Here is a 25,723-nt window from a genome sequence, read left to right as displayed (position 1 = left end):
CAAAAACTGTTTTGGGAGATATTCTTTAATTAAAAAACAAACAATTGAATCTCCTTTGAATGGCCAAACATGGAAGCCAGAGTTTAAAGACAATGGAAGATGGCAAATTCTTCTTACATATATGGCATAGTCAAATAAACATAAAACCTCACAGTTTAAGGACAGCACTGGAAAATTTAGTTACTGAATAACAAAATGTGGTAATTGACTGTAGACATTAGAATTTTTGACAGTGTTTTAGGCATTGAAGTCTACAAGGTGATAAGATGGTTTTTGGTTCCCACAAAACAGAAACTGACCTGGAAACTCACTTTGCAGGATGAGATCCAGCTCAGACAGAAAGGGAGATACTGCAGTCAGAAAGAGAGGGGGGTAAAGGTGAGGGTGTCAGAAAAAGAGAAGAAATAGGATGGACACGGCACTTACAATACTAAGAAAAGCGGGTGGTGTGACAGTCTTTAAGTGTTGATTCAGCATAATCCTAAACCCATAATCCTAATTATCCGACAGTGCTAGTTTTGGGAATATGAGGTGCTATGGCAATTGTGGATCAAGGATGTAAAAAATCCAAGCCACTTAATGGGACTCCTCTAGGCAAATCCATAATGGATTAGTTAGCTCTGGGACACATAGTGTATTGTGGACGCTGTGTTAAAGGAGTAAGTAAATGCACCAATTACCTTCTGAGTGCATGTCCGCTGTGAAATAACTTGTGGCTTCTAGAGCCGATTCTGTTTCCTCAGGACTCAGAGCTGCAAAAAGAAAATACATTGCGGCAAGTACTATTTTGGTTGCCGAAGACAGATTCCCATTAACCAAATGACACTGGCAGTAGAAACCATGAGTAGCTTTTAGGAGACAAAGATCACCTACAACACAATTCTCTCATTTTTTGCTAGAGTACAAAGCAGCAAATGGAAAACATTCTTCCTTCCTCAGTAAGGGTTAGTTCACACGAGGAGATTCGGGGAGATTTTGCCGCCTGGCGACTAATCACCTCGACTTCTGGGTGACAATCTCCCCGAACTGCCTCCTCGTATCTTCCCATCTGCTATAACAGCGCAGCGTTTTCCGAAGTCGCCCATAGTTTTCTCATGAGGCGACTCCAGGCGACTTCTGAAAATGCAGCGCTGCGTGTGCTTTAGCGCAGGCGACTTTTCATTATAGTGGATGGGAAGACACGAGGAGGCAGTTCGGGGAGATTGTCGCCCAGAAGACGAGGCCATTAGTCGCCAGGCGACAAAATCTCCCCGAATCTCCTCGTGTGAACTAACCCTAAAGCGTTTTCAGTTACTGCCCCAGTAAAGCTTACAATCAAAGTTCAAAGTCAAAGAACACACCCAGCCAATTTCATCTAAAATTAGGACCCCAGAGCAGCAAGTTAACAGTGCCAACCAGTGACCCTTCAAATTTCACTTATATTTTGGGGGAATTTCCCCTATGGTATCAACTTGCTGAATTAAGTATCTTAGACTAAGCTGGCAATGCATACTCACCTGGAGGCAAATGCAGTTTATAGAGGAATTTTAGCTTTTTTGTCATGTCTCCATGATACATGCCACCTAAGCAGAGGAAAAAACAGCAAGTCATGCTTTCTGTTTGTCATGCAGACTAATGGCAATTGTTAAATAATAAAGAGAATCCCTTTGCTGCTCAGCAACCTGGTCACTGTGAATATATAAAATCAGTTTGAAATTTAAAGAAGCAAAATTCCCAATCCTATGCCAGAATCCCTAAGTTTCATTAAATTGGTTGTTCACCTTTAAAGGACAAGAAAACCTTTCTTGTGAAGTCTGGTGGAAACAGGTATAAGTAGGTCAGACCCTGATAAGGTTCCGCCCTCTAATTCTAATTGATTACATACAGTTAACATGTGCATATCTTCAGTGCAAATAGTGCATACCTGTCCGTGAGAGTCAAGCAATGTCATATTATAATAACAAATTGATCAATATTCTGACGGTATCCAAAGATGCTCTCATCGATATTTAAGTGGTGGCTGTGAATATATAAAAAATACAAAAATATTTCAAACTATTCCATAGCAAAAAATTCACTTCCATATTACAACTGAGAAAATATATCACATTATTAAAATAAACAAGAGTAGTTCTGAACTTCATTTAATCCCATAGGGAACAATGTATTTAATTTATCTATCCACATTGTTTCTTTCTGTAGCAATCTCCTGTTATAATCTCCACCTCTATAGGGAGAGTCCACGACCTGCAGTACCATCCACCATAACTGCTTGCTGCTACGGCCCTGTTCTTTAAAATGTTTGCTCACAGGTGTGACACACTTAAATTTTTCAAAGTCACAACTTTTTATTGTTCTTATATGCTCCTATTCCTATTCTTACTCTGATTTCTCTCTTGGTTTTCCCACGTATGCCTTACCACAAGGGCACAACATCCGCATCATAAGCATGGGTAGGTTCCTGTTCTAGGGTTCCCAAAAAACGTGGGTTGTTTATTTTTGGGTTGCAAAAGATCCGTTTTAACCAATACATCCCCCAAATTCTGTGAGCAAACATTTTAAAGAAAAGGGCAGTTAAGGTGGATGGTAGTGCAGGTCGTGGACTCTCCCTCTAAAGGTGGAGATTACAACAGGAGATTGCAACAGAAAGAAACAATGTGGATAGATAAATTAAATAAATTGTTCCCTATGGGATTAAAGGAAGTTCAGAACTACTCTTGTTTATTTTAATAATGTGATATACTTTTTCAGTTGTAATCTGGAAGTGACTTTTTTGCTAAGGAATAATTTGAAATATTTTTGTATTTTTTATATATTCACAGCCACCACTTAAATATTGATGAGAGCATCTTTGGATACCGTCAGAATATTAATCGATTTGTTATTATAATATGGCATTGCTTGACTCTCACGGACAGGTATGCACTATTTGCACTGAAGATATGCACACACGTTAATTGTATGCAATTAATTTAAATTGGAGGGCAGAACCTTAGAGTCTACTTCTACCTGTTTCCATTTCACTGCTGTAAAAACACTTGAGAAAGGGGGTAGAGCCTCCGAAACATTATGTGGAGATCTGAATAAAGCACAAAGTGTAAGCACAATTTGCGGAGTGAGTGAGGAACTGAGACGAAAGATAAGTAATAAAAAGCAACAATGATAATAAAATTGTAAGCTCACAGAGAGGAAGACAAATAATTTATAACTAAAACAAACAATGAAGACCCACTCCAAATTCGAATAGATGGGGAGGAATAGGAAGACATTGTATGACATACTATGAAAGGTGAATCGCCCTTTAAACGTTAGCTGTTTCAATTGATACAATAGTTGCTAACATTTAACAGGTGCTACTGAGAAATGTAATCAACTTATGTTGCATATTATGACAGTTGAGAGTCTCTCGTCTGGATTACTAAACTGCCACACAGAAACATCTGAGAGGAACATAAACATTTTAAGTTCAATTTTAGAAAAATCAAATAGAAAGCAACTGAAAAAAACAAAAAATTCTATTATCATGACGTAAAAAGGTATTTGAAAGGTAGACTATCCCTTTAAGAGGTCTATGTAAAGTAATCGGTTCCAAGCCGTTACGATATATCTAGATGGAGCACATAAAACTGTTGAGAGGACGTGTTTCAATAAATCTGATGCCTTTCGAGCAGTGCCACCATCCAATGACTTGGCAAAGCATTATCTTAATTAAACCTACCAAGTCCTGTTACAAATTCTTTGAAGTTTATGAGAGAGTCTTCGTTGCTATCCAACAGGCGAAATATACGGGTGGCCAGAATAGAGGCATGTTGGCCAAAGGACCAGGGAGTGAGTTGATTAAATAGTTCTTGAAACTGCTGAAGGTCTATACGGTATTGTTCTAGATAGGGCAGGCTGGGGTCGTGTCTGCTCCCAGAGGTGCGTTGTCCTCCCCAGTAACAGTTCATTTGATGCTGGGCCTAGGAAACAAGTGTAACAATATAAACTAGTGAAAAGTAAAATAAGTGCAACATAATTTGTTCTTGGAAGAAGGTTGCTACCCACTTTATGATCCTCCTTCCTAAATCAAAACCCACTCATATGGGAGAACATTTTGGAAGTGGTAATAGTTGTTAGTGTGCAGTGCTTTGGGTAAGTCAAGCCTATAGGTTGTCACTGGAGCAACACAATTCAGTTTTCCAGTCTGTATGTCTTTACAGGTAACCTGTTCACTCTCTGCCTATATGCTAACTAGAAGGTCTAACTAGTTAAAGGACAAACCTTAAGTATTAAATGAGTGACAAACTCATAGTGCCAGATATAAGGGCAGGCAGACAAATAAAACTGTCCCTAGTTTATCTACTCTTTATTCCAAAATTTCTCTGGAATCAATTATAACATTGATAATTTGAGATTCTAGGTCCCCTTTAGCAAAAAAAATTTACGGTCACCTCCACTTGCTATACCAGGCTTATCACACCCACCCCTGCATGGGAAATTTTTACCATGATCCACTGATGCAAAATGTATACGTGCACAAGAAACAGACAGCAGAAGGGCTGCACCAGAGGAACGCAACAAAGTAAGTGTTTATGACTTATGTGTTAAATGATCTCCCTAAGAAAAAAAAGAGCTGGTAGGACTTCAGCAAATACAAGACAAGGTCCTACTGGCTTTTGTTAAAGGGATACTGTCATGGGAAAAAAAAAAATTTCAAAATGAATCAGTTAATAGTGCTGCTCCAGCAGAATTCTGCACTGAAATCCATTTCCCAAAAGAGCAAACAGATTTTTTAATATTCAATTTTGAAATCTGACATGGGGCTAGACATATTGTCAATATCCCAGCTGCCCCAAGTCATGTGACTTGTGCTCTGATAAACTTCAATCACTCTTTACTGCTGTACTGCAAGTTAGAGTGATATCACCCCCTCCCTTTTCCCCCAGCAGCCAAACAAAAGAACAATGGGAAGGTAATCAGATAGCAGCTCCCTAACACAAGATAACAGCTGCCTGGTAGATCTAAGAACAACACTCAATAGTAAAAACCCATGTCTCACTGAGACACATTCAGTTACATTGAGAAGGAAAAACAGCAGCCTGCCAGAAAGCATTTCTCTCCTAAAGTGCAGGCACAAGTCACATGACCAGGGGCAGCTGGGAAATTGACAAAATGTCTAGCCCCATGTCAGATTTCAAAATTGAATATAAAAAAATCTGTTTGTTCTTTTGAGAAATGGATTCCAGTGCAGAATTCTGCTGGAGTAGCACTATTAACTGATGCGTTTTGAAAAAAACATGTTTTCTGATGACAGGATCCCTTTAAGTTTTTTCATTACAGTGATTAATGTATAGGCAGGATAGGAGCAAGGCAGATGCAAAAAAGTGCCAGGTGATCCAGCAAAAATGCCCTCATGAGAAAACTGGTGCTGCTGACGTGGGTGTGAGAAGTGGCACAACAAACTATATCATAACAGGAATCAAAGTAAAGATTCAAACAGATTTTGATGACAGTTTGCAGCACTGAAATATAAAGAAGGTCACCATTTTGTTTAGTAAGCTCGTAATTTTAAAAAAAACATCATTTTGCCTTTTTAAAGTGCTGAACGTTGCCCGTGTTTGCTCTCTGTACTACAATTTGAACAAATGGTACTTACCTTGAACAGCACATACAGATCCTCCAGCTCATCCATAGAGAAACCCAAATCAGTGGAAATGGCTCTGACCTAAAACGCACAGTTATAAAGATAAAATTAAAATATAGCAGTTTGGAGATGCAGACATATTGGAGACTTTATGACAACCTTATTAACATTATTTGAATATATACATTAAGGACATACTATGGCGGAAAACAATTTAAATATTTACTCCAACATGTAATGAACATTCTTAAGACATAATGAAAAAGGTTTCCCGCTGGTGGAATAATTTACATCAGAAAGTGATCACAAACTGATTACCAAAAACTCACTAATGCAGGGGTGTCCAAACTTTTTGCAATGAGAGCCAGATTTGGTGAGGTGACCATTCAGCCTGACATTTTTTGAACCATTAACATAGTTGAAATCATTAAAGGGATACTGTCATGGGAAAATTTTTTTTTTCCAAAATGCATCAGTTAATAGAGATGCTCCAGCAGAATTCTGCACTGAAATTCATTTCTCAAAAGAGCAAACAGACTTTTTTATATTCAATTTTGAAATCTGACATGGGGCTAGACATTTTGTCAATTTCCCAGCTGCCCCAAGTCATGTGACTTGTGCTCTGATAAACTTCAATCACTCTTTACTGCTGTACTGCAAGTTGGAGTGATATCACCCCCTCCCTTCCCCCCCCCCCAGCAGCCAAACAAAAGAACAATGGGAAGGTAACCAGATAGCAGCTCCCTAACACAAGATAACAGCTGCCTGGTAGATCTAAGAACAACACTCAATAGTAAAAACCCATGTCTCACTGAGACACATTCAGTTACATTGAGATGGAAAAACAGCAGCCTGCCAAAAAGCATTTCTCTCCTAAAGTGCAGGCACAAGTCACATGACCAGGGGCAGCTGGGAAATTGACAAAATGTCTAGCCCCATGTCAGATTTCAAAATTGAATATAAAAAAATCTGTTTGCTCTTTTGAGAAATGGATTTTAGTGCAGAATTCTGCTGGAGCAGCGCTATTAACTGGTTGATTTTGAAATTTTTTTTCCCATGACAGTATCCCTTTAAAGATGGAGTCATGTAGCCATAGCAGTAATATTTGGGCACATTAGTGGAATGATCTGCCATTTGGTCTATACTGCTGCCTGTGTGCTGAAGGCGTTAGTAATAGACACGTACTGGCACGTAGTGACGCACCGCTCTCTTTAGTTGTACTGTACTGGCATGTCAGAACGTCTATTGACACATTCAGCCCTAAAGAAGTATGTGAGAGCGGCACGTCAGTATGTGCCAGTACATGTCTATTGCTAACACCTTCAGCACACAGGCAGCAGTATATATAGATCATTTCACTAATGTGCCTAAATATTACTGCAATGGCTACGCGATTCCTGATCGCACTATGCTGGCGGGCCGCATTATTATTAATTTCATGATGGAGGCTGAGGGCCGGTGTAAATCTGAAAACGGGCCGCAGTTGGCCCCGGGCCTGCACTAATGCAATAAAAGTCACGATGACTCACTAATGTGGACCATACACAGGACCATAAAAGCTGGCAATTTTACCTCCAGACTGAGTTGCTTTGCTAGTTTATTGGCCCTTGTATGGGGCCCACTGCCCAGCTTGCTTGATATCTGGCCAAAAAAGAATTAAGTTATCTATCTTTGTGCATGGACCTCTCCACATTAATGTGTCCTTGTCCAACAGGTCTCCACAAGCCCTACTGTATGATTCATCAGATAAGCCCATTTTGTCCCAGAGTATGGATGACCTGCTCCTCTGGTGACCTCACCAAACAAGAGATCTCAATGCATATGGCCAGTTATTCTACTAACATACCTTCTAAGTCTCATATGTGCTGTTCAGTAACGGTGCAAAATTAATTGCTGACTGTTTTCTATAATTGCCCATTGCTAAAAAAAAAAAATAGTGAATGTGATTGGGACCTTAGACTGTAAGCTACTCAGAGCCAAGGAATGATGTGAACGATGTATAATCACTGTAATGCACTTAGGAATATGCTCTGCATAAATAAATAATACGTTCATAATCTTTCCTGTTTTGCAGCACCAGAAAAACAGGAAATATGATGAGCTAAACAGGAAATGGTCACCTTAGTAAAGTTGCTTTGGCAAGTGCAATACATTAACCAAACTCCTTTTACATAAACACATGTTTGTATTATTCAATGCTCTTCCATAGGAGAAACCCATTAGTAACTGAACATCTTTGCGTTTAAGTCCCATTAAATACTTACTATGCTTCTTTTGGCAGTGTCTTCCAAACTCTGGATCACTTTCAGCCGCTGCTTGAACCGCATCTGCTCGATGTCATCAGCTCTGAGAGTGCTGAACTTCTAAAAAGAGAAAAGGGGACACACATTGTCCTAAATTATAACAATGATAGATAAAAAAAACATATACCTGAGAGAAGTCCCACATTTCTGAGCTTTGTGAAAGCTATAAAACCTTCACAAAGGTTTTTTTACTTTCTCACATAACACATTAGCATTAATTTTTCTGCACAGGAGGTCACATTTATCTGCTTAAATTCCAGAGAATCCGTAAGCCACCCCCAATCAAAAGCTAAGGGACTTGAAGTATAAGCAAAACTGAATGAGATATAAAAAAAAGAAGGCTGTAGTTGCAGTCATAACAAGGTAACTTCATACAAATATATAAGGGGTAATCCAATACATTTACTAATTGTCTGGAAAGGCTTCAGGCAGTTGACAAAAGTTTGCTTGCATGTCTCTGCAAGCATTCAAGCTCATTAATATCCTTCAACCATGCTGGCACAAATCTTCTCCCTTATTATTCCTTCCAAAAGCTTTCCTATGTGACGTCAAACTAACAAGCCTATAGTCATCAGGCTGAGAGCAGGATCCTTTTTGAATAATGGCACCACATAAGCAATTCAGCTATCTCTTGGCACAGTGACAGCCATCAAAGAATCCTGAAAAATTAGGTACAGTGGTTTGACTATCACAGAACTGCCACTTCCTGCAGAAACGTACAAACTTTTGAAACGGACGCTAGCTTCCATAAAAGGCGACAGAAAAAGCAGATGCTTGGGACTTTTATTCTAGAGACAGGGTCCTTGGTTAGACTTGACTGAAACAAGTCTAACATGGTGGAAATGAAATACCTGCTGAAGGATATGTCAAACCCCTGTGGTACAGCTCCCTCTTGCTCTTTTTAATGACTCTGGGTAGCAAGAGAAGAGGAGGGAAGACATACACCTGCAGAATAAGCTATGATTGTTACGGGATCTTAGCAGGTTCCACTGAGGCTACAAGGTCTACCGCCAATCTGATCTGAGTGGCAATCCTAACTGGAACACTAACATTAGAGATAAACATCAAGGTGATGCTGCCCATAGCAACCACTCAGGAATTAGATTTGAACAGTCATCTACAAGTTAGAAAACAAAGCAAAGATCTGATTAGTTGCTATGGGCGACATCACCAGATGTTTGTCTCCAGTGTTAATAAATATGCCCCTTAGTGATAGCCTAGAGACATGATCATGTGGTACTATGTAGCCTTGCCTTACAAATGTAATAGCCCCTCAAAGTGAGATTATGAAGAGATGGACATGTCTGTGCTCTTGGTCTGGGACCACCGTCCTGGACCCTGCCAATTGCCCTGGAAGTTTTGATGCTAGAAGTCTGTGAGGCATACTCCCTTGCAGAGTTAAGCTGGCCATAGATGCAAAGATCCGATCGTACGAATCATCGTACGATCAGACTTCCCCATCTCCTGACCTGCCACTAACCATTCAGATCAAAATCTTACCAGTCAGTTCAAATAAAGTAGTTAAAGAACAGATCAGCCAATGTTCTGCCCCTGACATTAATCGTACGATATCTATGTCCAAAGCTAGTGACAGTCTCCCACTGAAAATCGTACGATCGGCAATACACGCAGAGATATTATCGGCAGCCGACAGAAATTTTTTAACCTGTCCTATCGACCAAACGACCAATCTCCACCAGACAAAAATGTCAGGACTCTCCACACACAGTCCGAAAATCGTACGAATCCTCGATTCGTACGATCGGATCTTTGCGTCTATGGCCAGCTTTAGAAGCTTTGGGGAATGAATAAAAACGGTGGTAAAAGGATGCCGGAGATATTTTTTGAAGGAGAAAAGTACTTCCCCCCCAGTTGCTAGGCTGGTAATTTTCATGTTCAATTGTTTCTCAATGGAGGAAAGAGACTTCCTGGGTGAATGATTGGCTGACCAAAGTTTCAGCAACAATTAGCATTAGCTGTTGAATGTTTTACTCACGACTTGTATAGTGTCATGGGTAACCTCTGTAATATTGGCCTCTAGGTGGTTGCTACTATACTATAAAGGTCTGTGTAGATGTAGATTTTCACCATTGGGTTATTACCTCATAGGAAGCCTTAATAAGATTAAAAATGTCAACTTCAGGAGGCGGTTCATCCCCAATGGTAAGCAGTGCGTGCAGGTGAGGGATAGGAGGAGATACACTCTGCTTGTTCAGAACATTGTCCAAATATCTTGGGAAATAAAGATAGAGTTGTTTTAGACATTTGCAAATTCTCAACCGCTCATTTTAATTGTATATATATATATCGGGTCCCAAAGGTGCACAACGTTAACACTGTCCACAATAAGGATATACAGAAGAGCAAGGAAGGTCAAGGCACTCTCAGGATTTAATTCTCAATAATGAAAATTTATCTCAACGTTTTGATCCCTCACAGGGATCTTCATCAGGAGTATACAATCGAGCAACCAGTATCCCATATCCTCACAGGGTTGCTAGATTGTATACTCCTGACGAAGATCCCTGTGAGGGATCGAAATGTTGAGATAAATAAATTAAATCCTGAGTTCCGCGACCTTCCTTGCACTTCTATATATAAAGAAATATGAAAACAACTACAGGTATTGACCAGTTATTCAGAATGCTTGGGACCTGGGGGTTTTCCGATTAGGGGTCTTTCTGTAATGTAGATCTCCACTAATTTAAACATTAAATAAGCCCAAGAAGAAGAAGAATTAATGATATCTTGGTTAGGATCAACCTCCAACAACAATTTTTAGGAATTATTTGATTAAATTGGAATCTACTGTATATGTGATAGTCTTCCCATAATTCTTTCTGAATAATGGATCCCATAACTGTATTTTAAGAATAAAACAAACATTTGCCTCTGTGATTTTAGCAGCCCTTATGGTAATATGACTATGAAGATTTTCATTCATCCAGGTCATGGTATATCTAGTATAGGTAAATCTAAAAACAACTGGAGTACTCAGTAAGTCCAGTTGTTTTTTGATTAATCTATACTAGATAGCCCTTATGGTAGTAAGTACCTTCCAAGGATAGTCATGGCTTCTCCTTCATCCAGAGAGTTCATCAGACTCTCCATGTTAGCCTCTAGGATAGCTAATGATATCTGCAGAATCACTTTAATGCCTTCAAAGAAAAAGCAGTCCACCACCACTACTGCACTCTCAAATGGCATGACACTCAAAAACAAGGTGAGGAACCAAGAGAGGGAGATTGTAGAGATCACTCCAAGCTCTTGCATCTTCTCGGACAGCTGGGGCAGGTACAAACGGGTCAGCTCCTCAAATACACCTTGGTCCACCAAAGCTCCTGTGCATACAAAAAGATGTCTTTGTTTACCAGCGTAAACTTTTATTTACTAAAATAGCAGCTCAGACATTTAAATCTGTTTGTTTCCTCTATCCCACTGCCAGTGTGTGCTTAGGTCTTTAAGAGCGCAAGGACCTGTGCTTCCCCCCATGAATACAGATGTGCCTTCATTTGTCAGCGCTGCGTTGATAAGAAGAGTGTGTGCGTGTGGGGGGGGGGGATACAAGAAGGTGTCCCCTTTTCCATTACCCATCTATCCCCTACTTTAGTTAGGGAGCAGTGATGGGCACAGATAACAAATAAGCCCTGTGCTTACTGCCTGCTCAGTGGCACTGGAGCAAGATGCAAAGCACAGCAAGTGATTTTTGAAGAAGCATCGGCAAGAACAGACAGAAACTGCTTTCAGTTACAAATATCTGTAAAAGCATTGATATGTGTATCTAATGTGTATCTATCTATCTATCTTTAAAACTCCTTCAAGCAGAATGTTTCAATTAGGCAATGCATCGCTTGTGATTCAGACTGAATTCTGGCAAAATATAGCAAACAAATGAACCTTCTGCCCGTAGGTTTTTAAAAGGTTGAGGCTTGGACTTACCCACTACACGAGTATTGTAGTAATCTGGAAGCATACGCTCACACAAGGACACCAAAAGCCAGAAAGCCTCTTCCTCATTACAGTAAAGCAGCAAAACAGAGGTCACTATATTCATGGCCTGCAGAGAACATCAGGTTACTCAGTTTCACACATTTAAAAATTTCTGCTAAAATGCAATGTATCTCTGGGGGTGCCCCATGCGGATACTGTTAAATAACAGAGAGGAACCTGCAACCTTGAATGCAATAAGTGACAAAATGGTTACTCTGAGCCACAACATTCTTGACAGTTGTCCCACTTGCTACCCCAGTGAATGCAACCCCATTCTACCCAACTTCTGTCCAGTTGTTGCAATTATTTATTTTTAATGAAAGGCTCTTTTCCTATACTCCAGGATCATCGCTAAAGGAACAAAATACCGGTTACACACCCTGTTCCCTAAAAGTCAAGTAAAGTCCACATTTAACTTAGTTTTAGTGTAAATTTGAATTGATAGTAAAAATGTAGTCTTGAGCGGGCCACTTACAATTTTATAGAATCAGTCATCAGAGTAGGCCCCTTCGTTTTGAAATTTTGACTAAATTAACCTTCTGGTTAATTATTTTCATTCAGATATTTATTCTGTTAAGGTTACATAAGAATAGTTGCTTTTTAAATAGTTATATAAATTCTCTTATAAATCAATATAATTTTTAAGTAATATTTTACATGTAACAGAATGCTAACAGTGATATCATGGATGTAGATCATAATGGGACAACACTACTAAAAGTAAAGTATGGGCACTCCTGGCCTAATGTGTGGTCCCACACCCCCAGCTATATTTATCAGGCTTTATACTGATACTGTATACTGCTTTGTAAGGCCAGTTAGTGCATGTAAATACTCTAGTAGTGTAACAGTGTTGCTAATTAGTATTTATACTCATTACCAAAACAGAAAAATATAAGAACAGAAGCAGCAAGAAAAACAATAAAGTATGCGGACATTTATTAAGAGCCAGTTATTCCCATCAAACCTGCACAAAAAGAAAACGATCATCATAAACCTACAAGGGTGTACAGCAGGGTATAGCAAAGTGTGACAGGAGTGATAAAACAGAGTTGTATAAAATGTTATATGTTTGTGTGTATGTTTTTACAGTACATACAGGTATGGGATCCGTTAATTAATCCTTGTTGGAGGCAAAACCAACCTATTGGGTTTATTAAATGTTTACATGATTTTCTAGTAGACTTAAAGTATGAAGATCCAAATTACAGACAGATCTGTTATCAGGAAACCCCCAGGTCCTGAGCTTTCTGGATAACAGGTACCATACCTGTATATATATATTGAAATTTGCCATATTATTTACATTATATACTTTATTTATAGTGCAGTCGTATTGAGTATCTACACCTGTGCAATCATAAGCAAATTTTGCACCAGATACAGAAAAGGCAAGCATTGTGCCAGTGAGGGCTGAAGTATAATATAGTAGCATAGCATTACCTGGCAATAACCAATGTTTGGGTTGCGGAATGCATATGCAGTGAGCACCCTGCGTAGTGCTGCTATGCCAAGTTCATTTTGAAAGGCAGGATGCTCTGGCATAGAACGATGAAGATCCCTTTCTATTTCATCTGTTGCCAAGTTGCATCTTCCCATGGATTTTTCGACTAAGTCTGCATAATAACCAGGGTGTGTCACCATCTCATTGGATGCTCCTAAAGATATGAAATGTTATAAGAATATACCTAAACTCATCCACATTCTCTCATATCATTGTTCAAAACAAACCAGTGCTCTGTAATAATCACTTCATAAAATATCTGTAATACACTGAAAAGGCCTTATCCCTGGGAAATTCTGCGTAGATATGGTTTTGGGCCAAATTTGAAATCTTAGGTACAAGCTCTGTACGCTCCCCACAAACTAGTATTCAAATATGAGGTCAAGTATCAACCACCTTCCCACCTCACAGCGGCACTAGACAAGAATGCCCCCTGTCCAGGGGTGATGAATTGACAAACTCATCTCAGACGGCAGTGCCCCACGGGTTACATGGGGCAGCAAAAACGCTGCACCTGGTAACTTCAAGAGCGGAATTTCCTGAAATTGCACCCTCTGCATTAGCATCGTAAACCCTTGGTTTAAACAAAAAGCTGAATGCGAGGGGAGGGGTCAGCACAGCAATCATCCTCAGGCGACTGAGGGACTAAGACAGCCCCTGCCCCATCATTTTTGCCCTTGACAATAGAACCTCTAGAAATACATATACATTGAGATTGTCATTGAGGGGCTACAAGTGGAGGCTGAAAAAGTCTCACTCCATGCGGACAATATGCTTCTATAACTTGAAAACCTAGAGGGCTCCATACAGACACTGCTACAGGTGCTCAAAGAATTTAGCAGCTTTTCAGGTCTTTGGGTGAACTACACCAAATCTACACTCTTCCCCATTGATCCACTACCATAATGTAGCCCTACAACTATACACCCATTACAGGTAGTGCATACCTTCAAGTATCTAGGGACAATGGTCAAGGATTGGAAAATTCCTTCCATAACCCCCATTGACCCTTGACCCCACCCCTTTTTTCGTCAAATTACTAGAGTCTTTAGTAAGAGGCTTTATCTGGAATGGAGAGAGGCATAGACTGCATGTCACAACCCTACAAGCTCCCCCTACCAATTTCTTGCTGTACTTCCTTGGTAGCTAGTTGGTTTATGCCCATTGGGATGGTATCGCCTATGCTGGATAACAGGGCAGTTGTGTTAGAATCAGTTTTGAAGACATGGTTAAGCTGCTACTTTATTTAGGGGAATATCCCATCCCTTTAGAACTACAATTCCCATGGAAACAGTAGTGGAAACCTCCACAAAATTCTAGAAAAGGCCTACGGTAGCTGCACAAAATGGTCAAAATGCCCCCTTGTGGGGAAACCAATTTCTCACATACTTTGGCTCAGTGTCAGATATTGGTACCTGGGCAGGAATGGAAACCATAGCAGCTATAACAATACATTGAGATTGTAAACAATTTAGGCAAGGCAAGGATTTGAGTTATAACCCCCAATGCTTTTACGGCATTTCCAACTGCATCATGCATTGCACTCTGAAACAACCCTGGAGGTATATCTGCACAGGACAGACTTGACTAAAGTGTTGACCTATATCTACACTACCCTCCTGAACCTTCAACCTAATGTTATGGTCAAAACCAAACTGAAAATTTATCTGACCTAGACGATGATATGTAAGAAGAGACAATGGACAGAGAGCCTCAACTGACATCCAGATTCAGTTTATTGTTTTTTTTTTATCCAGGTGTCTTGGACCAGTTCCCTAAGTGTTCCAATGGTGTGGGTTCCCTTTTCCCACATGTTCTAGGAGTGCCCAATTGTACATGGATTCTGGTAAGACATGCTGGTGTAAGTAGAGAATACCCTTGTATTTCCTAACATTCTCTCTCTGAGCTTCTGCTTATTGGGCATAACCTAAATATGCTCCGTTATCAAACACTATGCTATTTACAATTATTTTCCTATGCTAAGAAAAGCTATCCTGCTGAAGAGTTAAGAAACATCTCCTCCCTCACTGGCCTTCTGCAGGAAACTGGTCAATGGTTGTCTGGACAAATTTGATGTTGTCTGGGAATCCTAGCTGACCCAACACGACATTGATTGGTGTTTTGTGTACACATTGTAGCAAAATATTGCCTATAACTGCCATTCGCCCTTTAAAACAGGGAATTATTTAATTATTTACAGGTATATGTTAATGGGCTGGGACTTAAAAAGCTCCCTGCTTTCTCACCAGAGCTTCTGAGTTAAGAGTAAGTGCACTGTGGTCTTACTACTGAGTCACATTGGTTGCTGGGGGACTGGATTTTAAATGCACTATATACTTAGAATTCTAATGGATAGTACAGGACTCACGTACAATGAGGGGACGTGACAGGGCACGTGAGCTTACAAATTTTGGCCAAAGTGTGGTACGAATACCTAATATTTTGTAACAACTATTTTTAAAGGCAAACCATGTGCTGGCAATTTTTCTCTTTCTTTTTCTGTACAAATATTGGCTTTTAATCATTTATAACAGCTGGTCAACTCCAGATTGTGGGTTAGACAGAGCACTGGCACAAGGGTGCTTATAGCAGCTGGTCAACGCCACAGAGTGGTTTAGACAGTTCTGTTCAGTTTTGAGTGCTGGCGATTTCTTTCTGTGTTTTGAAGACCTTGATTGGGTTGATTACCCCCAGGTTCCCCCTTCTTCCTCTTTTCACATCCCTTCACTTATTCCTTTCTGCTCTTTTATTGTTATAGAGGTTTATTTCGAAAATGTATATAAAAACTTAAATAAATATCTGTAATAAACACCTCCTGTTTCTTGTGTTTACAAAAGCACCTTGTGAATGTGGTGCAAACAAGTGGAAGCCAACATCATACCCATGTCCTGCCTACATGATTTTCCTTCCATGGTACCCACTAGAGTTGTTTCACAGCCCTCTGTATAAATGAAGGCAGGATGCACAGTGGACAAAAAACTGTGAACAAAGGGTAATTTCATTTTGAAATCTTAGGGCTATGTTAGCCCTAACTGTGCCTTTCTTTAAAAGCCTGTCTCACCCGAAAACAGCAGCCAGAGCTCGCCTCGCAGATTCTCTGGAATGCCCTTTAGCACTAGCTCTCGTGTCTTTGATGTACGGTACATACACATGCCCCGACCATACTCAAAAAAATGAATGTTCCACGACTCTTCCTTCATTTTCTCTTTAGCCTAAGGAGGAAAACCAAACACATTAGCTTGGAAGGCAGAGCATAAATAGAACTGCTTCCTTCTGTCATATTAGAATTTGAGATCATCTGAACAGTTTTCTTCATATAAAACATATTGCATTGAACTGGGACTTGTATACAATGTATAATGTACCGTAAGTTATTGTCAATTATATAAGAAGTAGCTTTATTGCATCCATAGCTCAATACACTCCCTCATAATGTTGGGACATGGCATGAAAACCAAGTACCAGTCGAATCAGAGATGCAAATAACACAGAAAGAAAAAAGTTATGTGTAGCATCACTGATGGATGCCAAACCTACAGTGTCTAACATAATCCACTGTAGAAAGCATCCTGAACCCATTCAGGTGGTAAAAATGGGAATCTGCAATAATGCTAATTAATGTAAATAACTGAACAATGGTGAATTTTTAAAATGACAATACACTGCAAATATGATTGATTTAAATGAAAGAAAAATGATTTTTAGGAGTAAGTTTAGTTGAACATTCCATTTAAGAGAACTTTACAAAGACATCATTACTATGGTATAGCACATACCCATTTAGGCATCAGTTGTTCTTCATTCTCCCCCTGGAACAACTTCAGAAGGCCATGTGAAGCAGTAGGAGCATCACTGCCATTGTTCAGAGGAATGGAAAAGGTGGGACTCACATCACTGGGGCTGGAGGGAGAAGGCTTTGTAGCTTCCTAAAACAAGTAACATAAAATAAATGACCATTAAAAGGAAAATTATACTGTGTCAGACACTTCACAGTTCATAATTTTTCTCCAAGTAAGAAATGATGTGTTATTGTTGAAGAATAATGTGCACCTAATAAATGTTAAATGTGTGGAATAGCTGTGTGGTTGTAATTCTGATATATAGCATATGTATATATTTAGTACCTGAGGACACAGGACATCTTTATCCTATAATATTTAAAGGATAATATTTAAAGGATATATAAGGGGATCATATATGAATCTCTCTAATGCTTTATTTACCAGTAGGTCTTTTAGCCTACACAAGGTCACCCATTCCGTTTAGAAGAAAAAAGGTTCCGCCTAAATATTCGGAAGGGGTCTTTTACAGTGAGAGCTGTGAAGATGTGGAATTCTCTCCCTGAATCAGTGGTACAGGCTGATACATTAGATAGCTTTAAGAAGGGGTTGGATGGCTTTTTAGCAAGTGAGGGAATACAGGGTTATAGAAGATAGCTCATAGTACAAGTTGATCCAGGTATCCAGGTACTAGTCCAATTGCCATTTTGTCAGGAAGTCAGGAAGGATTTTTTTTCCTCCCTGAGGCAAGTGTATAGGCTTCAAATTGGTTTTTTTTTGCCTTCCTCTGGATCAACTGGCAGTTACGCAGGTTAAAAAAAAAAGGTAAAACTTTGAACTTGATGAACGTGTGTATTTTTTCAACGTAACTTACTTTGTTACTATGAGTGGATTAATAATGGGGAGGTGCGGTTGCTAATTTTTTCTTAGCAAAAAACTAAAAGCAACTAAAAAAACTATTTCTTCATTTAATTATCACCACTTTTTTTTTTTAATGTTTTTATTCAGATCCTCTGCTAGTCAGCTGCCATTGCTGATTGCTATAATTATTATATTCATTCATTATAATTCATAATGGCATAGTTCGTTGGCCTGTAGCACCCCCCCCCCCCCCGAAAAAAAAAGGTTCATGTGTGCACAGAAGGAATTCCCATCAGAATATCTATCCAACTTCAAACTATTTGAAAAGTCACATACATGATGTGCACAAATGCTCAAACTGAGGAACAGCAGCTAATCCCTTGTTCACCTCACATCCATTGTTCTGTGTGTTTCCTTTCTCCCCAACAAAGTCCCCTCTGGTTTTTTGTGCTGATGTCTTCTGCAGAAAGTCTGATATAAGCTGTACCAGGAAATTTCTGTCCTTCAGATTGGCAAACAGGAAAGTCATCTTGCCCTTGGTGCTGATGGACAAAGGACTTGGCAGAACACTGGAGCTATCTGCTTTTTCTACAATACTAACCTATTAAAAAAAGTTAAATAGTTAAAAAAAATAAATCAAAAAGTTATCAGCTAGAAAAATGCTTGATTTTAAGAACACCCTTTCATATGTCCAATGTGAAGTACCTAAAAGATACAGCTAGTTTGGAAACCACCAACTGAAAATGATCAGGAGACTATGCCAGCAATAATAACTTCTGCTATAAACCTACAACCCTTACTGTACACCAATGCAAGTACTGCACATTTCACAGCTTTAAACTGGATGGCAGCACAATGGTTAAGGAGGCTAGAGTACAAATGCATAAACACAATTCCATTTAAATTCTCCTTCTTTGTGCAGAATGAGATTTTAAAAGTTTTTGAAGTCACAGTCTGGGCCTGAGCCTTCTTGTTTAGACCAGTGATATTGAAGCTATACTAGGTGTAGGAGAGCATACAACAATTGAGATCAAAATACTTTCTTTCTTATACTTTTTTGACTGTTTAACTTTCCTCTGTTCTCCTACTCCTCCTTTGCCATACCTACCTCTCGAAGGGGTATGATTAACAAACATACTTCTTCCTCTTTGCTAGAAAAGCAGATATAGTTATTAGAAACAAACATCTGTCCAGGGATATGCATTTTAGCAAATGGGGTCCAGAGAGTACAGTCTGTGTGCCCATCCAGACGCTCGTCCCTAGGAAGCCGGAAGGTGGCCTGGTACCGTTCATTCTTCGCTCTGGCATCCAGGTCCCTAAAACGAATGGAAAAAAACTAGCATTGAATGGACAAAAAGAGATTGTGAAAAAAAATAAAATAAAGAAAAAACCTCTCTTCTACAAATGCACCCATTATGCAAAAAAAGTACTTCCTGCTATATCTGCAATTAAATATGAAGTTACAAGGCTGTATTACTGTCTCTCTCTAGACTAAGGGCTAAACATACTTTGTAGACCCACATTATTTATATAAAGGACAACAGTAGGTTAAGCCACAACTTGCACTATTAACTTTTATAGGTAAGTCATGCCATAAACTGAAAATATTATTAGTTATATGATATGTAAACATGTGCCCAACAGCCCAGTTTCAACTTGAATGGCTGCCTCCATGACTGCACAGCAGTGTATTTATATACATTTTATTAAAACATAAAGCTTCTGAAACAAACACAGATTACATATCAGTGCATCATATTTAATTTCATATAGCCCCCCCCTGCTTTTTTATGATTTACTTTTCATAATTTACTATTTAAATTTACTCCAAAGACCATGAAATGCTAAATTACAACCCCCAAAAGATAGCTCTAATTTTTCCAATAGCCAAAATACAGTTTCTTTGGTTGTCTGGATTGTTGTGTTTTCGTTTGTTGGAATATTCTTTCACAAAATAGGGTTCCAACCTTTTCAGGGCAGAGATTTTTTTGAGGGAACGTTTTGGTTTAGGAAGGTTTCTATCTTCATGGAATCCCTCATTGTCCAAAAGCTGCCTCATGGCAATGTTGGCAAGCTGCTCCATTAGCTTGAAGGTCTCACTGATATTGAGAAACATGGAAAAGTAGTGTTCGCTGTCCCTTGTGCTGACTGTGATGCATTCTGGGAAAAGAAGGGTAGCATTCTTGTCCAGCTGAGTCACATCCAGCCACTGGATAATCAGAGTAACTGGCAGATGAATACATTTCCCATAAAATGAAAAAAACAAAGAGGAAACACAAAAAGGTAAAATTACAAGTACAATAACATCACAATAGATTCCATTACTTGAATAAAGGTAGAGGTCCTTTAAAGGGATAATGACTTGATAAATTGAATTGGAACATGTCACTAACTTTTTTTTTTTTTACAGCTGTTCAGCATTAATAACCCATGATAATCCTGGACACAGCTTGAAGGAGGATGGCTTCATGTGTGATGTCATGCTTAAAAGTGGGGACAATGTTACATTTGTCCTCACCAAGTATAACATCACTTACAAAGTGGTCTTTCTTCTAGCTGTGTTACGTATAGATACAGGTTAGTCTTCTTTTGAGGACTGGGAGGAAGCAAGGGGCCAGTTATTCAAGAAAAAGATCAGGGATGCCAGGCTTTATTTATGCAATGTTACACATTCTTGTCAAACTAAAAACATGTTACTATCCCTATAACTGATGTTTCATTATAAAAAACTGAACATTGACATACACACTGCCAGCCAATAAACGGATGAGAATGAAGGTTGGAATTGACCAACATCAATGTGGACACCCCTGGTTTAGGTACATGGTTCATTTTGGGGTTCTTACCTTCTTTGCCCAACAAAAAGGAATAGAAGCATAGATGGTTCACCGTCAGGTAGAGCCAGCCTTGTCTGGGCACTCGCCCTTTCCAGTAGCTACAGGAGTAATAGTTGACCAGTTTCTCTACCTCTGGCATCCCAAACTGTTTCCTCATCTTCACCTCAGCCTCCCTGAATTTACCAGGGTCTTCCTCATCCTTAGGCTGCAAGCTCTTGTTCTCCTCAGCAATTATGCCCTGTATGATAAGCAAAGCAAAACAAAACAAAGTACATTGGTTTTCTTTGGTACTTAAGTTAAATAAAAGTTACACATGGTTCACTTCTTTATGCATGTTTTCTACATTGGTTTTGTTATTACATCTGCTTTCCCAGCATTTGTATCTTAACGTGTGCAACACATCTGTTCTGGATATTATTTTACACTTGAGCAGGTTCTGCCATATTGCATGACACAGGTAAAAATGTAAAAAAAAAAAAAAACTCAAAAATTCCCCCAAAATGTTGACCTCATTAAAGGGTATTTAATACATGCGAATATGTAAATGCTAGTGAGAGGACCTGGCACCACTTAAGTCTAGAAAAAAAAAACAATTTTCATAGCTCAGTCTCCCAATTTTAATCTGCTGAAACCACACAAAAAAGCAGAAGTTTGAGAATCTATCACACAGCACAAGCACAAGTTCCTCTTTAGCATATGAAAATAAAAATGATGATAAAGAGCATGGATTTAGCCGTTACAGTGCTGCTGATGCCTTGGAGTTCTGGTTTCCGGAGTGATTTTTAACTCTGGAGTTCAAAATCGCTCAGGAAACCATAACATAGTTACCACAGAGAAACAACGTGTCTGTATGGGGTTCCTCTGGATACTATGGTTTCTATTTATATATTTATATATATAATATCAAAACAGGGGGGTTGTGGGAGCACTCTAAAGGCTTTAAAGTATATATATATATATATATATATATAAGTCCTGTGGGCGTCCGCACTCTATTTTTGTATGATAGCTGAGGTGCAAGATCAATTGTTCATTTGTAGATAGTGAGGAGATCAGCACACTCATTTTCAGATGAATCAAAAGTGCTTTTATTCAACACAAAGCTGTGTTGAATAAAAGCACTTTTGATTCATCTGAAAATGAGTGTGCTGATCTCCTCACTATCTATATATATATATAGATTGCCCACATTTAGATTTATTGCCATCGACCATATCCCACCCCTGAAGCGAGGTGGAGATAGATCTAGACTGCTATTGCAGCGTGAAACCTTTTGGATCCGCAAACTAAACACTGTTGCCCCTTCAGGATTGAATGAATATTGTTCATTCCTATGCTTTCTAAATCAGCGCTAAATATGACTCATAAGTTACATAGTTGCCATCAAGCTCTGAAAAAAGTTTCCACATTGATTTGTCTGTATGTTTTGTTTTACTCTGTATCAACTTTTAAGTAACAAAAGTTTTTTATATTTTGCAGTAATCACACATACCTGTTTTTTTATCTGGTGTTGGATTCTTCACAGTCACATGATTGCGGGGGTGTGCACAATTGGGTGAGTCACATGTTTTTAGCTATTTAAACATGGTGGATGTACTAAAAATATGGTCTTGATAAAGGTCTTAGGAGCAGACCGAAACGTTGGCCGAATTTTTTAATGTAATTTAATAAACATGGATTTTTAATCTTTTGTACACAAACCCTGGTGTGCATCTTTTTTTCGTTCGACATTTATATATATATATATATATATATATGTGTGTGTATAATAAATGCTATTGCATATGTACCCAAAACAGGGTTATTTTGTTACAAAGTTATGATCATAAAATTGATAAGCCACCATACCACGTCAAATCCCAAAACAAACGCCCAATTTTAAAAGCATAGGATCACCACTAGTTTAAAGGGGGGGTATGGGGTGCTACAACCACTGAAGCTATGCCACAGCTTCCAGCTAAATATACAATATCAAAACAGGGGGGTTGTGGGAGTACTCTAAAGGCTTTAAAGTATATATATACTAGTGGTGATCCTATGCTTTTAAAATTGGGCGTTTGTTTTGGGAATATCTCTCCTTTAAAAGCCTGATTGCTGGCTGGGGAGATTTATGAGACAGGGGCCCAGGGAAGTGCATTGTAAGTAGCACTTCCATTATATTTAAATATATTTTGATTTAGCCTTGAGTGCTTCCACAATTTCCCTCTAATATAGTATATTGGCCTGAAGCTGTGGCCTAGCTTCATGTGGTTTTTCAATAGCACCCCATACCCACCCCTTAAAACTAATGGTGGTCCTACGCTTTTAAATGGGGGCGTTGGTTTGGGCAATCACTCTCTCTTAAAAGCCTTTACTGGCGGGGGAGGATTCAGCCTTCAAATTGAAACCAATGCTCAACATACACTGAGCACAGGTAATGCTATTATGCAGAGAAACATTTCTTTTTAATAAGTAAGTTAGGGACCGCCATATGGGGTTTACCTTGACGTGGTATGGTGGCTTTTCAATTTTATGATCATAACTTTGGTAACTAAAAACCCCTGTTTTGTAAACATGCACTTGCATTTATACTGAATTATTTATGAGACAGGGGCCCAGGGAAGTGCATTGTAAGTAGCACTTCCATTATATTTAAATATATTTTGATTTAGCCTTGAGTGCTTCCACAATTTCCCTCTAATATAGTATATTGGCCTGAAGCTGTGGCCTAGCTTCATGTGGTTTTTCAATAGCACCCCATACCCACCCCTTAAAACTAATGGTGGTCCTACGCTTTTAAATGGGGGCGTTGGTTTGGGCAATCACTCTCTCTTAAAAGCCTTTACTGGCGGGGGAGGATTCAGCCTTCAAATTGAAACCAATGCTCAACATACACTGAACACAGGTAATGCTATTATGCAGAGAAACATTTCTTTTTAATAAGTAAGTTAGGGACCGCCATATGGGGTTTACCTTGACGTGGTATGGTGGCTTTTCAATTTTATGATCATAACTTTGGTAACTAAAAACCCCTGTTTTGTAAACATGCACTTGCATTTATACTGAATTATTTATGAGACAGGGGCCCAGGGAAGTGCATTGTAAGTAGCACTTCCATTATATTTAAATTTATTTTGATTTAGCCTTGAGTGCTTCCACAATTTCCCTCTAATATAGTATATTGGCCTGAAGCTGTGGCCTAGCTTCATGTGGTTTTTCAATAGCACCCCATACCCACCCCTTAAAACTAATGGTGGTCCTACGCTTTTAAATGGGGGCGTTGGTTTGGGCAATCACTCTCTCTTAAAAGCCTTTACTGGCGGGGGAGGATTCAGCCTTCAAATTGAAACCAATGCTCAACATACACTGAACACAGGTAATGCTATTATGCAGAGAAACATTTCTTTTTAATAAGTAAGTTAGGGACCGCCATATGGGGTTTACCTTGACGTGGTATGGTGGCTTTTCAATTTTATGATCATAACTTTGGTAACTAAAAACCCCTGTTTTGTAAACATGCACTTGCATTTATACTGAATTATTTATGAGACAGGGGCCCAGGGAAGTGCATTGTAAGTAGCACTTCCATTATATTTAAATATATTTTGATTTAGCCTTGAGTGCTTCCACAATTTCCCTCTAATGGGGAGGATTTAGCCCTCAGTGAAAAAACAGCGTTCAATGGACATTGATTACAGGTAATGCTAGAATGCACATAAAAAATAAATAAAACAAGTTAGGGACCGCCATTCGGGGTTTACCTTGACGTGGTATGGTGGCTTATCAATTTTATGATCATAACTTTGTAACAAAATAACCCGTTTTAGGGTAAATATGCAATAGCATTTACACACACACACACACACACACACACACACACACTGCATAAAAGAAAACAAAAATATTTACAAAAGGCTACATTTACACCACATACTTTATACAAAAATAGCTTATTTAATAAAATGGTGAAAAACTGGCCAATACAAGCAAGAACTTTCAGCTATTCTTTAATACAGTAAATGTACAGGCTACACACAACTTTAAAGGATTGCTTTTATTGGAGCTATGCCTATCGAAAACTAGTATTGTCTAAGCCCATCATCAGTTAACGTGGCCATAGACGAACAGATAATATCGTACGAAACTAATTTTAGATTGATATTCGGTGGTGTATGGTGGAAAAAGAGCCGACCGATATCGGCAGAAGACTTGGATATCGGTTGACTTGTTGATCAGGCTGGACGGAAAATTTTGAACGGGTACCTTTGAAGGCACCCAAACATCTGCCATTGTTAGTGCTGAATCATCAGATACAGGTAGAATTCTATGGTTTCTACCTGTATATCTGACTCTCACAGCTCTACACGTGTGTATTGAAACAAACAATCTTTCTTGGAAAGACGTAATTGTTGCGACTATGGTCACCTTTACACCAGAGTACAACCAAAGACATACACTGACAGCTTCCAGCAAAGGGATTACTATAGTAAAGGGGTTCATTGAAAGGTGAGTATAAAGGTTATGGAAACACAGTCAGTAAACCAGTGGAAAGTTAAACTTGACATAACAAGCCAAATATTTTATAAAGAAATACTTACTTTGACAAATACTACTAAACTGGTAGTATTTTCCAGTAAGCACGGTTCCCCTTTAAAGAGCAGGATGAGTTAGATCAGTGCTGTCCAACTCCTGTGGTTCTGAGGGCCGGAATTATTTCGGCCTACGTGTTGGAGGGCCAATAATGGAAGCCAGCGTTGATCCCCTTTTAAACCCCACCCAATTTAAACCCCACCCGTGTTATCACAAGGACTTTTTAAGTAGTACATGCAGTGGTTGGTGCTCACTGCAGAGATTTCACTCACTATTCA

The 25,723-nt window shown here is 39.0% G+C and overlaps 1 protein-coding gene across 3 annotated transcripts in view; it reads right to left on the bottom strand.

Annotated features, from left to right (window-relative positions):
* LOC108712631 (TBC1 domain family member 9B) overlaps positions 1–25,723 on the bottom strand; it is a 47,829-nt gene that overhangs the window by 8,048 nt on the left and 14,058 nt on the right. The window contains exons 4-19 of one of the 3 annotated variants that reach the window (XM_018254940.2): positions 20,886–21,114; positions 20,007–20,265; positions 19,148–19,355; positions 18,428–18,640; positions 17,176–17,325; positions 16,461–16,611; positions 13,339–13,553; positions 11,845–11,962; positions 10,961–11,246; positions 10,008–10,137; positions 7,867–7,965; positions 5,615–5,683; positions 3,698–3,938; positions 1,497–1,562; positions 681–752; positions 300–350 (exon numbers count right to left, since the gene is read on the bottom strand). In XM_018254940.2, the coding sequence (XP_018110429.1) occupies positions 300–350; positions 681–752; positions 1,497–1,562; positions 3,698–3,938; positions 5,615–5,683; positions 7,867–7,965; positions 10,008–10,137; positions 10,961–11,246; positions 11,845–11,962; positions 13,339–13,553; positions 16,461–16,611; positions 17,176–17,325; positions 18,428–18,640; positions 19,148–19,355; positions 20,007–20,265; positions 20,886–21,114 (2,557 nt within the window). The remainder of the gene's footprint in view (positions 1–299; positions 351–680; positions 753–1,496; positions 1,563–3,697; positions 3,939–5,614; positions 5,684–7,866; positions 7,966–10,007; positions 10,138–10,960; positions 11,247–11,844; positions 11,963–13,338; positions 13,554–16,460; positions 16,612–17,175; positions 17,326–18,427; positions 18,641–19,147; positions 19,356–20,006; positions 20,266–20,885; positions 21,115–25,723) is intronic. The other 2 variants (XM_041588025.1, XM_018254941.2) reach the window with 2 other exon arrangements.

The sequence above is a fragment of the Xenopus laevis genome, chromosome 3S (assembly GCF_017654675.1).
Source record: "Xenopus laevis strain J_2021 chromosome 3S, Xenopus_laevis_v10.1, whole genome shotgun sequence".
NCBI classification, from domain to species: Eukaryota; Metazoa; Chordata; class Amphibia; order Anura; family Pipidae; genus Xenopus; species Xenopus laevis.
Note: the sequence above shows the minus strand (reverse complement) of the source record. Positions and strands in the feature narration are given on the sequence as shown.